The following is a 15399-nucleotide window of genomic DNA, read 5'->3' as shown; positions in this document are numbered from 1 at the left end:
TTTTTGTTTTATTTTGTTTGTTATTTTATGGAGCCACCCCTTGCATAATTTTCTAGGCCTCACAGGTATTTACATTGAATGTATGTATATGATTACTGCTGCTAGGGAGAGCTGTGATGTCAATGGAGTGTGTTAGTGAGATCTTGGAGGTTTCTTCTTCAATCTCGTTCTACTGAAAACATTTTCCGTCTCATCATTATACCCTATTAATTCAGGTATGTAAATGTACAAAAGTGCAATATGATTCAAAATATTGAGGTAACATGGTTAACTACATAGTCCATGAGTTTGGTGATGTTTGAAGACAATTGGAGGGAGTTTTAAAAACTTCTTATGGCTAGGGGTTCCGCTAGCAGCACCCCTTGACAACATTCCGCTGAAAAGACAGAGAGCGAAATTCGAAAATATATTTTTTAAATATTTTACTTTCATACATTAACAAGTACAATACACCAAATGAAAGAAACTTCTTGTTAATCTACCCATCGGGTCCGATTTCAAAAAGGCTTTACAGCGAAAGCACAACATATGATTATGTTAGGTCAGAGCCTAGTCACAAAAACACACACAGCCATTTTCCAGCCAAAGAGAGGAGTCACAAAAAGCAGAAATAGAGAAAATTAATCACTAACCTTTGATCTTCATCAGATGACACTCATAGGACTTCATGTTACACAATACATGTATCAGTAATATGCATATATTAGCAACTGGGACTGAGTGGCAGGCAGTTTACTCTGGGCATGCTTTTCATCCAAATGTGAAAATGCTGCCCCCTATCCCAAACAGGTTTTAACTATGAAAAACTGGTTGGTATTTTCCCCATTGTAAGTAATGAAGGTTGGCTTGGTTGCTAATGGTTTACATGTAAGAGAAGGTATTAAGATGGTGTCCAAAATTTCTGTACTTTTTTTAACCACGCTTTAGATCCAATTGATTTGATTTTCGATGAACAAGGGCTCAATTTACTTGAGGTAATATATATAAATATGTGATGTCACGATAAAATGTGTTAGTGTTAATATTTGTAGAAAAATAGCATTTAACAGTTCTCTAGCCTGATGCTAACCACATTTAGCTTGGCAAAATGCTAGTTAGCTCTAGGCTAGTTGGTTTCAATCAATGTTAGCGTACATGTTAGTGGTTAATAATGTAACGATTGTAGCATTGTTTCTCATAGGCCTCCAGTAATTTTATATTTTTTTCGAAATTGACACTGAGTTTAATATATAATGTGAATGTATGGTGACTCCAGTTTTGGATGAGCGGACCAACGAGACTGCCATGGGCAAGTCCCTTGACGGATACCACTGCGGTCGCGTCAATGTGGATAGGGGGGGTGGTTCTCCCTCTGCTGTTTCCTGAAGTCCACGACCATCTCCTTTGTTTTGTTGATGTTGAGTGAGAGGTTATTTTCCTGGCAACACACTCCCAGAACCCTCACCTCCTCCCTGTAGGCTGTCTCGCCATTGTCTACTACTGTTCTGTCATCTGCAAACTGATGATGATTGAGTTGGAGGCGTGCTTAGCCATGCAGTCATGTGTGAACAGGGAGTACAGGAGGGCTGAGCACACACCCTTGTGGGGCCCTAGTGTTGAGGATCAGCAAAGTGGAGATGTTTCCTATTTTCACCACCTGGGGGCGGCCCGTCAGGAAGTCCAGGACCCAGTTGCACAGGGTGGGGTTCAGACCCATGGCCTCGAGCTTAATGAGGAGCTTGGAGGGTACTATGGTGTTGAATGCCGAGCTATAATCAATGAACAGCATTTTTACATAGGCATTCCTCTTGTCCAGATGGGATAGGGTAGTTTGCAGTGTGATGACGATTGCATCGTCAGTGGATCTATTGGAGTCGGTAAGAAATTTGAAGTGGGTCTAGGGTGACAGATAAGGTAGAGGTGAAATTATCCTTGACTAGTCTTTCAAAGCACTTCATGATGACAGAAGTGAGTGCTATGGGGCGATAGTCATTTAGTTCAGTTACCTTTGCACAGGAACAATGGTGGCCATCTTGAAGCATTTGGGGACAGCTGACTGGGATAGGAAGAGATAGAATATTCCGTAAACACACCAGCCAGCTGGTCTGCGCATGCTCTGAGGATGTGGCTAGGGATGTCGTCTGTGCCGGCAGTCTTGCGAAGGTTAAAACGCTCAAAATGTCTTACTCACGTCAGCCACGGAGAAGGAGAGCCCACAGTCCTTGGTAGCAGGCCACGTCGGTGGCACTGTGTTATTCGCATAGCGTTAGACTGCAAAAGCAGTTAGTCCAGTTTCTAGTTACGGTAGGTTTTAAAAGTCACAGTGGGTACAACATCTATACACTTCCTGATAAACTCCATCACCGTATGATTATATACATCAATATTATTCTCGGAAGCTACCCGGAACATATCCCAGTCCTCATAATCAAAACAATCTTAAAGCATGGATTCCGATTGGTCAGACCAGCGTTGAATAGTCCTTAGCACGGGTACTACCTGTTTGAGTTTCTGCCTATAGGAAGGGAGGAGCAAAATGGAGTTGTGGTCAGATTTGCTGAAAGGAGGGCGGAGGAGAGCCTTGTAGGCATCCCGGATGCAGTTTGCATAAAGTTTCCAGTTTGCATAAAGCCCAGTGAAGTTCTTTGAGGTCCGTCGTGGTATCAGCTTGAGGAGGGATATACACGCCCTTGACTATAACCAAAGAAAATTCTCTTGGGAGATAAAACAGTCGGCATTTGATTGTGAGGTATTCTAGGTCGGGTGAACAAAAGGACTTGAGTTCCTGTATGTTATCACAAATACACCATGAGTCGTTAATCATGAAACATACACCACCTCCCTTCTTCCAGGAGATATTTTTATTCCTGTGTGCGTGATGAACTGAGAACCAAACTGGCTGGACCGACTCAGACAGTTTATCCCGAGAGCCATGTCTCCGTGAAACAGAGTATGTTACAATCCCTGATGTCTCTCTGGAAAGAAACCCTCGCCCTGAGCTCATCAACTGTATTATCCAGAGACTGAACGTTAGCGAGTAATATACTCAGAAGCAGTGGGTGGTGTGCGCGCCTCCTAAGTCGGATTAGAAGAAGATCACTCCGAGTACCTCTCCACCACCGGCGTTGTTTTGGGTCGGCCTCTGGAATCACTTTAATTGCCCTGGAGGGTGCGAACAAAGGATCCGCTTCGGGAAAGTCGTATTCCTGGTCGTAATGCTGGTGAGTTACCGCCGCTCTGATATCTAATAGTTATTCTCGGCTGTATGTATGTAATAACACAAAATGTATAACACATTTCTGGCCTAATAACGTAAGAAATAATACATTTGTATTAACATTATTGCATGTCAAAGCAAACATTTGAATTAAATCATTCAATAACCATTTTTGGAAATTCGGCTTGTCACCAAAAGCACTCACAAACTTCTACAGATGCACAATCGAGAGCATCCTGGCGGGCTGTATCACCGCCTGGTACGGCAACTGCTCCGCCCACAACCGTAAGTCTCTCCAGAGGGTAGTTTTCTCGCTCTTTCTTAGCAGAGAATGACATTACATCATCGACAGCTACTGTTACTGATAATGGAGGACATCAGGGGGATCCATGCCTGGGTGTTAGGCAGAACCCCTAGGTCCTGGGGAACAGGAGCTGAGTAAAGGGAACAGGGTAGGAGACAGATGTAAACAAGCCATCACACAGGTTACAGGTTGATCAGGTATGTAAAAATCAAATCAAATCAAATGTTATTTGTCACATACACATGGTTAGCAGATGTTAATGCGAGTGTAGCGAAATGCTTGTGCTTCTAGTTCCGACAATGCAGTAATAACCAACAAGTAATCTAACTAACAATTCCAAAACTACTGTCTTATACACAGTGTAAGGGGATAAAGAATATGTACATAAAGATATATGAATGAGTGATGGTACGGAGCAGCATAGGCAAGATACAGTAGATGGTATCGAGTGCAGTATATACATATGAGATGAGTATGTAAACAAAGTGGCATAGTTAAAGTGGCTAGTGATACATGTATTACATAAGGATGCAGTAGATGATATAGAGTACAGTATATACGTATGCATATGAGATGAATAATGTAGGGTATGTAACATTATATAAGGTAGCATTGTTTAAAGTGGCTAGTGATATATTTTACATCATTTCCCATCAATTCCCATTATTAAAGTGGCTGGAGTTGAGTCAGTGTCAGTGTCAGTGTGTTGGCAGCAGCCACTCAATGTTAGTGGTGGCTGTTTAACAGTCTGATGGCCTTGAGATAGAAGCTGTTTTTCAGTCTCTCGGTCCCAGCTTTGATGCACCTGTACTGACCTCGCCTTCTGGATGATAGCGGGGTGAACAGGCAGTGGCTCGGGTGGCTGTTGTCCTTGATGATCTTTATGGCCTTCCTGTAACATCGGGTGGTGTAGGTGTCCTGGAGGGCAGGTAGTTTGCCCCCGGTGATGCGTTGTGCAGACCTCACTACCCTCTGGAGAGCCTTACGGTTGTGGGCGGAGCAGTTGCCGTACCAGGCGGTGATACAGCCCGCCAGGATGCTCTCGATTGTGCATCTGTAGAAGTTTGTGAGTGCTTTTGGTGACAAGCCGAATTTCTTCAGCCTCCTGAGGTTGAAGATGCGCTGCTGCGCCTTCTTCACGATGCTGTCTGTGTGAGTGGACCAATTCAGTTTGTCTGTGATGTGTATGCCGAGGAACTTAAAACTTGCTACCCTCTCCACTACTGTTCCATCGATGTGGATAGGGGGGTGTTCCCTCTGCTGTTTCCTGAAGTCCACAATCATCTCCTTAGTTTTGTTGACGTTGAGTGTGAGGTTATTTTCCTGACACCACACTCCGAGGGTCCTCACCTCCTCCCTGTAGGCCGTCTCGTCGTTGTCGGTAATCAAGCCTACCACTGTTGTGTCGTCCGCAAACTTGATGATTGAGTTGGAGGCGTGCGTGGCCACGCAGTCGTGGGTGAACAGGGAATACAGGAGAGGGCTCAGAACGCACCCTTGTGGGGCCCCAGTGTTGAGGATCAGCAGGGTGGAGATGTTGTTGCCTACCCTCACCACCTAGGGGCGGCCCGTCAGGAAGTCCAGTACCCAGTTGCACAGGGCGGGGTCGAGACCCAGGGTCTCGAGCTTGATGACGAGCTTGGAGGGTACTATGGTGTTGAATGCCGAGCTGTAGTCGATGAACAGCATTCTCACATAGGTATTCCTCTTGTCCAGATGGGTTAGGGCAGTGTGCAGTGTGGTTGAGATTGCATCGTCTGTGGACCTATTTGGGCGGTAAGCAAATTGGAGTGGGTCTAGGGTGTCAGGTAGGGTGGAGGTGATATGGTCCTTGACTAGTCTCTCAAAGCACTTCATGATGACGGAAGTGAGTGCTACGGGGCGGTAGTCGTTTAGCTCAGTTACCTTAGCTTTAGGCTAAGGTTATATGTAAGAACATAACTGCACTGAAATTAGTAGGCTAATTCAATGCGATTCTCCTGAATAAAGAATTGTTTCTGTTAATCTGTTTGGTCTATGCATAGACATGCATATGCATACATCTTTTTGGTATTTTGCGGTAGGAATAGTCTACTACTAATATTCTAAATTGCGCAGCATTTAACAAACCAACCACATTTTCCTGTGATGTTGAGGCTGAGCAAGACATTCGATAGGCTAGTAAACTAGGCATTCTGAGCTTGTTTTTTTTCCAAGTTCCCAGTTATCTAGAACACACTGAAGTCGGAAGTCAGAGAGTGCAGAGTTCCAAGTTGTTTTGAATGCGCCACTAGAGGCCTAGGCTACCTCTTACATCTGAATAGGACTACCTCCAACAAAGAAGCCCTTGTGTCTGTATTGATGTGTATTGATGTGAGAAATAGGCGCATCTACACAGTAATGGTTGCTGGCTGCGATATTAACTGGCTGCGATATTAACTACCCTAATAATTTTTGTATTGAGGTGATATGCATATTTTAGCTAAATCGACAAATGAAATTAGTTAGATTACTCTGGCAATTAAAAATAACTTTTACAAAATCATGTAGATGTTGGTACGGCGTTCATGGTGAGATCTTTAATAATAAACTAAACTAACACGTGACGCGTAACACATAGACCTTAAGGCGTTCATGGTGAGATCTTTCATAATAAACTAAACAGACACTTAAACTAACACGTGACGCGTAACACATAGACCTTAAGGCGTTCATGGTGAGATCTTTCATAATAAACTAAACAGACACTTAAACTAACACGTGACGCGTAACACATAGACCTTAAGGCGTTCATGGTGAGATCTTTCATAATAAACTAAACAGACACTTAAACTAACACGTGACGCGTAACACATAGACCTTAAGGCGTTCATGGTGAGATCTTTCATAATAAACTAAACAGACACTTAAACTAACACGTGACGCGTAACACATAGACCTTAAGGCGTTCATGGTAAGATCTTTCATAATAAACTTACACGTGACGTGTCAGTGCCACGTTACATGACGTGAACACTACGTCTACATGATGTGTCCTGACATGAACGTGGCGTGAGCGCGTTGGCAGTTTGACGCCTTGGGAAAAAAATTGTCTCCATTACCAGTCCATGTTAATTCATGGCGGTATTTTATGGTGCTAGGAAGACGTTAGGTGATTTGATGAAACATATCAGTAGCTTCACAAGGCTTAATTCTGCCACTTATCACCCCCCATAGGCTGGGGATTGTCTGCAGCTTCACTATGACCATGTCGAAGGGCTGAATGCTCATCACACATGCAACACCTCCTGTGTGTAACACAAGAGATCCACATTGCATGTTGGGAGTGATGAAACAATGGAAGCCCGTTCATTTTCAATGAAAGAAGCGAAGAAGGATGAGGCTATTGCGTGGCAATGCGGACTTAAGAGTCTACATTGGAAAGTTGAAATCCCCTGCATGTTAGCTAGTGGGGAAACCCCCTTTTGGATCTTTACATGTTTCATTTTTGGGTATAGTATAGTTCGAGTTCAGGGTTCATATCGTTTGTTTATGCTCGGTGAGATGGAGGAGAGTTCAACACATGGAAAAAGATACCACCCCACTTTTACAGTAGGATTCAGTCTGGATATTGAATGTTCAAGGCGCAATGGTATTTCTAGACTTTTCAGAATTAAACTCGGACACTGCAGTGGTTTGAAGAGATTTTAATTGCTTGTTGAACCCCCTTATTGATAAGTTTCCCAGCGGTATAGCGTCACTCTCTCCTCAAGCTAAGTCACTTAAAGCTATGCGGATGTCATCCCTCCAACAGAGAGTTCACTTTTTTCTCTGCACCTCATGGATGTCAGACTAGAATAGATTACTTTTTTATGCCCAGGACGTCTTTGCAGTCTGTTTTATCCGCTAGGATAGGAAGCATAGTCGTATTTTCTCTATTAACTCAATCAACAGATAACCCCTTGCTCTTTTGGGAAACCTGTAAAGCGTACGCCAGGGGTCTGATTATGTCATACACAGCTACTAAGAGACCTGTAAAGCGTACGCCAGGGGTCTGATTATGTCATACACAGCCACTAAGAGACCTGTAAAGCGTACACCAGGGGTCTGATTATGTCATACACAGCCACTAAGAGACCTGTAAAGCGTGCGCCAGGGGTCTGATGTCATACACAACCACTAAGAGACCTGTAAAGAGTATGCCAGGGGTCTGATTATGTCATACACAGCCACTAAGAGACCTGTAAAGAGTACGCCAGGGGTCTGATTATGTCATACACAGCCACTAAGAGACCTGTAAAGCGTACGCCTTGGGTCTGATTATGTCATACACAGCCACTAAGAGACCTGTAAAGCGTACGCCAGGGGTCTGATGTCATACACAGCCAGTAAGAGACCTGTAAAGCGTACACCAGGGGTCTGATTATGTCATACACAGCTACTAAGAGACCTGTAAAGCGTACGCCAGGGGTCTGATTATGTCATACACAGCCACTAAGAGACCTGTAAAGCGTACGCCAGGGGTCTGATGTCATACACAGCTACTAAGAGACCTGTAAAGCGTACGCCAGGGGTCTGATGTCATACACAGCCACTAAGAGACCTGTAAAGCGTACGCCAGGGGTCTGATGTCATACACAGCTACTAAGAGACCTGTAAAGCGTACGCCAGGGGTCTGATGTCATACACAGCTACTAAGAGACCTGTAAAGCGTACGCCAGGGGTCTGATGTCATACACAGCTACTAAGAGACCTTTAAAGCGTACGCCAGGGGTCTGATGTCATACACAGCCACTAAGAGACCTGTAAAGCATATGCCAGGGGTCTGATGTCATACACAGCTACTAAGAGACCTGTAAAGCGTACGCCAGGGGTCTGAGTTTAATAAGGGCGAATTCTCTAGTAAGATTCTTAATTTCATGTTAAGATGTCATTGGGCTAAAATGTTAGACCGGGCAACCCTGGTAGCAATCCAAAAGGATCTTGGTTGTAAGATATTTCCAGGGTCACCTTGAAGGACCACACAGCAACCTCAACCTTTTCCATGGTCATGGTTAAAAAGGTGACATTTTGATAGTCATCCTGTCAAGCAGCATCATTCACTAGAGGTTTCCATTTAACAACCTTGTCGTAAGTCAGGAGACTTGTCAAGGGTTAAATCTATTGATAAGTTAAAAACATACATTTGTCATTGACTTTCCATGCAAACTTGTTGCCCTTTTGCAGGTTATTTATCCAACATGTGAACCACTCCACTCAGATGAGTGTTTTGTCCGTTGCATGTGGGGAGAGATGGGCTCTAGTTCACATATTCTTCCACTTAAGAGGCAAATGACGGTCAAAGTCACTACTGAACAACAGTGTAATATCAAAATAGTATGTTGCATAAAGTGTAATACATTTACAGCTAAAGAAACAACTTAAAAATAAAACAAAATGCAGTCCTTTCAATGCAGGGAAGAAATCAATTTGGAGCCACACAGAACGTAAAAATTTAGTTATTTATTTTAAACCAGAGGTATCCTAAACATACAAAACAAAATTGCAGGTGCAAAGAAACTCCAAACTCATCCAGATGTTGTGTCAATGTCAGTCAAGAGGGAGACATCCTCACATCTAAAAGGTTATTCCACTTAACCAAATGAAAAGAAAAAAAAACTAAGTCATTCCTTTCAGCCATGACAAAGTGAAATGGATCAGCCCTGCTTCAAGCACAGGTGTTTGTTATAATAGGTCAGGGCAATGTTAAATACCTGGTTGTCAGACTGGACATCTGCCTGAAGTCTATGGATTGTGTGTCTAGATACAGATAAAACACTGGTTTAAGTCCCTTAAACAAACTTACAATTCCTTGAAATGAACATCCCAATAAAATAGAACAATTAAATAAAATCTATTTCAATAGCCATATGGTAGCACACACGCCACCTTACACATCTTTTAGGAGTTAAAGGGTATGAACTCTTATGCTATTGCTTTAAATAGGCTTGTTCAACTGAGAAAAACAGATGGGATAAGGAGAACACTGATAGAGCACAGTGTTAAAGACCCAAAGGACAAACAAAGTAACTACAGGGAGAAAATAGTTTCAAACCAATTTGATGTTTTGGTCTAGGACAATTGAACCCTACAGATGAGTCTGCTCACCAGCCAGTGTCTTATCCAAACACAATAGCATTTTCTAATTTGTCAAAGATGATTAATCATCCTCCTCATCCTCATCCTCGTCATCGTCGTCCTCATCATCATCGTCCTCATCATCATCTTCAGCCTTCTTTGATTTAGAGGCTCCTGCCCCACCCACTTTTCCTCCTTTGTAATCTGCCACATCCTAGAAACCATAAACAAGAGTCTTAATCCACAGGTTTTGCAATATTTAGCTAGTGATTCCCTGCTATGTGACACCAGTCAGAGCACACTGGTAAAATACCATTACAATTGCACATTTGAGACAAATACAGAGTTCTCAACAGCGTTACCTTTTGGTATTTTTCCTTGAGTTTGTTGGCTTTGGCAAGATACGGCTGCTTATTGGAGTCTGTCAAGTTGTTCCACATCTCACCAAGCTTCTTGGCCACATCCCCAATGCCAAAGCTTGGGTGTTGGGCTTTGATCTTGGGGCGCTGCTCAGCACAGAAAACAAAGAATCCAGATCTGTAAGAGAAGGAAATGTAGTCTTTACAGATTGTTGCAGGCCTTCAAAAAGGAATCATATTGTTTTGAATTGTCTACAATAAGCAGCATACAATAATATCACTTCAAATACAAATTGCTTCAAAAGCACAACTAATTCAAATGAATCTGAAGACACCTATGTGAAATAGCGCAAGATGGTAGTTAAATGAATGAACAATTCTATAGATGATTACAGAGTTTTAGGAATAGACATACTGAGGTCTCTTTGGCGCGTTAGGATCCTTCAGTGCCTTCTTGCCCCTTTTCCCAGGAGGACCATAGCTCGTCATTTCCGAATCATAGCGAGCTTTGTCCTGCTTGGCCTGGTCCTCAAACTTTGACTTCTCCTTTGGAGACATTGTCTGAAAAACAAGTGGCAAGTAAAATGTTAAGATGGCATAGCGATGGATATGACTGGACTATGCTTGCCTAGTACCATTAGGTTGGAAAATAATGATCATGACAAAATTGTTTCACACTGAAATACTTAAACGTTTCATGTTGCTCCTCTACCTTCCATCTTCCAGAGCACTTCTTAGAAAACTCTGAAAAGTTGACTGGGATCTCTGGATTCTTATTTTTGTGTTCTTCTCGGCAGGTTTGAACAAAGTAGGCATAGGCAGACATTTTGCCCTTCGGCTTACGAGCGTCACCTTTGGCCATTCTGAAAAATGGTGGATGTTCTCTTGCACCACCAGAATATCTCTTCCACCAGCTCCTACAAGACAAAGATATTAAAGCTAAATTAAAACACTCTCTCTCCGGAGTCTGGAACCCAAAAGCACATCACAATGATCCTTCCATGGCGGGCAAATTTGACAGTTTATACTTAAGTATTTCAAGACAAGATGCCCAGCTATTCCCATAATACAAGTTTAGTGTTACGTATGAAGATGAAGTTATGTATATTTTTCATAAAGCTATTGTACAGTTCATTTATTGAATCGTATTTTGTTGGTTAGCCCACGCCGACCCACACAGTGCCTTAAAAAGTAGGCTAAAAAAGTAGGCCTGTTATAACAGATTTTTAGATAGCAATGCTGCCTGGGTTGTTAAAAAATAATAATTATACTTTAAATTCAAAGTAGAAAATGTGCTAGTTGATTGAAGAGATAGTTAGGCTACTCATGTCATCCACCGTCAAACCGCACATCCAAGATTAGGCTAATTTAAATACATTTTAGTGCATGCGTTGGTGATGCAACTCAGTATAGGCCAACGTGCGGTTAGAAGCGAATTCCTCACCAGGAATTCCTCATCTTCCATTTTGTGCAATAAATTCTCATGACAGAAACTGTCATTTAATTTGATCAACATTTCGTGTTTTGTATTTCTCTCCTTCACAAATAGACCCATTAACCACATTTGAACACAATTCTAAAGGCGCTTGTATGGGGACTGTATTTGGTTCCAATGAAGGGTAGATCTCCTATAGGAGTGCATTGATTAAAATGGCTTCGGCTTCCCTGCTAGGGGAGGGCTTAACAACAAAGCCACTCAGACACAGCCACGGATTACAAATGGCACGGGAACAACGTCAACGCATTACATGCGTTCTGATCTCAATCGTTTGATCAACTGAAAAGGCTTCTTTCGAGTTCTATAGACTTATACATTTCAATGCCAAACGCGGACATTACATCAGCTTGTCAAAGTTCTCCAAGCACCGCCCGGCGCACAGCTGAGCTGTCATTAACAAAGGCTGTACAAGCCAGCCATGACTGGTATAGCGATGGCAGCACAGAGTCAAACACAGAAAACTCAAACCAGAAGGAGACGCAAAAGAAACTAAATAAAATGTTCGACATTGAGGGATTGTAGATCGGAGAACAAACAAATTGTCGTTTCATTAGATTTCCAGTCTTGAAATAACATTTGATGGCTGATTGTAGTCGTTCAATGGCCAGCCATTTTAATGCACTTATATGCTCGACAATGAACAGTCTAATTTATTTATTTTTATATAAAAATATATTTTTAAAATCAACTTTGAATCGAACAAATTCCAGTGCTTTTCAATGCACAAATGTTACGTTTCGATAATCTACCCAAAGAACCAGATAATCCCTTTTTTAATATAAAAAGGCCACTAATGAATTAAACTTTATGAATAGAAATATGAACACATTGTTAAGAATGAGGAAAAAGTCTACCAAAATATACATTTCTTATAGGATGCCAATATATTCCAAACAATTGTTTTCAATAGGCCCTGTCGTCTGCCTACCTGTGTTTGTTTGAGCGCAGTCAGTCACACGATCCGACGTCCTTCCCTTTAACAGCTGAGTAGCATACACAGCCTCGCGCTAGCTGACTACGAGACCGGTCTGATTGGATAGTCGTTTCACATATTTGAAAGAACCTCCACTGGTATGTATTGGTTAGCACCTTGGAGAGCACATAATATATATTCATGACATCCCGACTTCAATTGGACCAACACGCAAAGCTTTTGACATTTCGTTTCTTACAATATAGTGAAATAAATTAATCATCCTCGTTCCCCCAAATATACAGACCTAGAATGTTTGATCCATTTTATTTGGAATGTAACAATCTGAACTGTGACACTGGGTGCGTTCGTAAATTCACTCTGGAGTGCCAGGGGGCGTTCGTAAACTCAGTGGTTCGCTCTGGTTGAGTAGGGTTAATCCGAGCGTTCTGAACTCACAACGGCAGTCAAGCACGCAAAATAGCTTGCTAGCTGTTGCTTGCTAGCTACTTCCAGGCAGAAATGAGAGAATTCCTCACTGACCATGTTTCTTACCCTAGCAGAGCAGGTTAAGCTGTGTTCATGTTATCCAGAGCGTTGGTGACTAACTGTGCTGCTGGCAACAATTTAATTAGTTTTTTTTGCTGACGTTTACTGACACCGGCCATATTCAATTGGTGTTGAATGCATCTGTTATTCTGCGCTCTGGCACAATCAGACGAGAGTGCTCTGAAATCGGAGTATAATTAGCATCTTATCATTAGATGTCTACGTTGCATATAAAAAATACAATAAAAGTATGTGTGACATTTCAGTTACCAAAGACCGCGTCCTCGACTCAGTCTGTATTGGTATGCGCTCTGGAGTCGAGAACAAAAAGTCGCATTCCAGATTCTTGCTCAGAAAACCATTTCCAAGAAACCACGGAAAGACACTGCTCAGACTCAAAATGCACCGGTGGATGCCAACTTGTACAACATTTCATTACCCAAAAGAATGTGGACCATCGTAGAGAGCGATATTATAGAATCTTATCAAATGGGACCAGACCGGAATGTACATGATAGACGAGTAGCTGTTCACGTCGGAGGTGCTGAAACGCACTGAACCACCCAAAATCTTTCAAACTACTGTCTTGAAGAGTTTTGTGCACCAACTCAACATCTATGGCTTCAAAATAACTTTCCCTGGTATCGAGATCGACTTCACTTAGCACCTTTATTGCTGAGGAATAGAAAGCATGCACGTCAAAGGCACCTTTGGTATGAATATCAAATGTTGTGGTTTCCGAGGCCTACATTTTGACATGTGACCTAATTGAATGACACTGATTTTTTTTTACCTTGCCGTTGTAATACTATTCCAATCCCAATTTCTGCCGAGGACTCAAACATCTACTACCCCAAATGAAGAGATGTGTGCTGCTCAAATGCAAGAGACTTGGCACAGGAGGGAGAAGTTGAGTAACAGCAACAAGAACAGCGCTGGCCACCAGCATAGCCCAAGCTTGGCAGACACAGGCAACGCAACTCTGACTAGGCTGAACTGCAGAGCTCTACTCCTAAGCACTTCAGCCATGTAGTTGGCCCCAGACATCTGCACTCCAGCCCAGGCTGAGAGGAGTGATGACAGCAGCAGCTCTAGCAGCCGCAGCACTGGCTTTACTACCCAAGCTGATCTCCTTCCTCAAAGAGATTTCTGGGGAGTTGCAGATTCAGAGGAATTCCCAAGCATCTTGTCAAGCACAGCACCAGACACATGACCACCTTTGGTGTACAACTAGTGAATGCAGGAATTGCACCACCACCCTCTTTAACCCCCAGGGCTTCACCTCGCAGAGCTCTAATGTTTGCCCTACCTCCCATTCTCCCTGCAGACAGATTTAAATGAATAATAAATGCCTATTGCAACAAAGTTATAGTGTCAATAAGGGTTTTAGACATGCAGGATATACAATCATTCACAATGCAGTCCATTGGTCATTTATTCCACCTTAAAGCTTGTGTGTCATCTCTAGAAACGTGTTAGTATACATTATTTTACAACTACTCTACGCAGATGGCAGTAATTGTACTGGGATGTCCACTGTCCAAATGTCTTTGTGACCTCTGGCATAAAGTGGTTCCTTGAGCCAGCGTGGGTTTGACAGCTGTGTGAGGTGTTTCTCTGTGAGCCCAGTGAGCACTGCTGCCTTCTCCATCTCCCTCAGATCCTCCTCTGGCACATTGTCAGAGCAGCACCAAGTCTCCCCCACCTCCACCAAGCCTGAAACAAGGAAATGACAGGGGGTTGGATATTCATCAACTCTAGTTTAAAATCAAGCATGAGATGTGCTGTGTATGTCCTCCTTCCCCACTCATTCAAAAGTACTGTTTTACCTGCCACGACTCCACGGCCGAATCTGTCACCTGACGCCAGAAGCTCCTCTATTTGCATATGGCTCATTCCAAATGTATTGGTGAGCATGTCTCTCCACTGGTCGCCCTCCCAGTCCTTCTGCGCAATATGAATAGCTAGAGTGCAGTTTTCCATTGCGGACAACAAGGGGCGCCAACGTGTCTCAATACTTTTTACACCATTAAGTACTAACCCCGCGTACGGCTGCCTGAATGATAGGCAACCCACTTGTAATGTCATTTTCACTCAACGTGAATATGTTACAACCAGATGCTAGGTATTTTATCACTCTAAACCACTCGTAAGATACTGCGCTAGTAAGAACAAATGGCTGTTGCACTCATCATAATCACGCAGTCAATCGACCCCTTTAGTAGGTTCTGCGCTTGTGTCGCACTAATCTCTGGCTGACTACATGTATCCGATTGTAATTGTAAGTAACAATGGTTGACTATTGTCTAGAGACCTTGGTATAACAAATGCAATTAACTCTGCAAATCCTCGACGGAACCGTAAACGTAATTTTGAGCTACAAGACTAACCATAGACACTTCCTGTTTAAATCCAACAAAAACGTCTCAGGAAGGTAATGAGAGTTCCAAAATGTTTAGAATGGGAGCATAGTGCCATCTAGTGACTGACAAGTCCAAGGAATCC

General features: G+C 42.7%; 2 protein-coding genes across 2 annotated transcripts; both read right to left on the bottom strand.

Moving 5' to 3' along the window:
• Positions 1–8945: 8945 nt before the first annotated feature.
• LOC115101470 (high mobility group protein B3-like) lies at positions 8946–12464 on the bottom strand. The gene is made up of 5 exons (XM_029620978.2): positions 12361–12464; positions 10647–10851; positions 10350–10495; positions 9938–10112; positions 8946–9789 (listed from the first exon to the last, which is right to left on the bottom strand). The coding sequence occupies exons 2-5, from the start codon at positions 10794–10796 to the stop codon at positions 9658–9660; spliced, it is 603 nt and encodes a 200-aa protein (XP_029476838.1). The 5' UTR covers positions 10797–10851; positions 12361–12464; the 3' UTR covers positions 8946–9657.
• A 1832-nt stretch (positions 12465–14296) lies between these two features.
• LOC115101471 (protein EOLA1-like) lies at positions 14297–15310 on the bottom strand. The gene is made up of 2 exons (XM_029620979.2): positions 14724–15310; positions 14297–14610 (listed from the first exon to the last, which is right to left on the bottom strand). Exons 1-2 carry the CDS (start codon positions 14980–14982, stop codon positions 14396–14398), a joined length of 474 nt encoding a protein of 157 aa, XP_029476839.1. The 5' UTR covers positions 14983–15310; the 3' UTR covers positions 14297–14395.
• Positions 15311–15399: the final 89 nt, after the last annotated feature.

Source organism: Oncorhynchus nerka, linkage group LG19, assembly GCF_034236695.1.
Source record: "Oncorhynchus nerka isolate Pitt River linkage group LG19, Oner_Uvic_2.0, whole genome shotgun sequence".
In the NCBI taxonomy this organism is placed as follows: Eukaryota; Metazoa; Chordata; class Actinopteri; order Salmoniformes; family Salmonidae; genus Oncorhynchus; species Oncorhynchus nerka.
The sequence above is the reverse complement of the archived record's forward strand: the minus strand, read 5'-3'. Positions and strand labels throughout refer to the sequence as shown.

Bases quoted from the DNA above. Each gene is read 5' to 3' on its own strand.
- LOC115101470 (XM_029620978.2), bottom strand. From the start codon at position 10,796: ATGGCCAAAGGTGACGCTCGTAAGCCGAAGGGCAAAATGTCTGCCTAT. The intron at 10,113-10,349 runs GTATGTCTATTC...CTTCTCTTACAG, and splicing joins AACGCGCCAAAGAGACCTCA to ATCTGGATTCTTTGTTTTCT. The intron at 9,790-9,937 runs GTAACGCTGTTG...TATGGTTTCTAG, and splicing joins TCAAGGAAAAATACCAAAAG to GATGTGGCAGATTACAAAGG.
- LOC115101471 (XM_029620979.2), bottom strand. From the start codon at position 14,982: ATGACATTACAAGTGGGTTGCCTATCATTCAGGCAGCCGTACGCGGGG. The intron at 14,611-14,723 runs GTAAAACAGTAC...TCCTTGTTTCAG, and splicing joins CGGCCGTGGAGTCGTGGCAG to GCTTGGTGGAGGTGGGGGAG.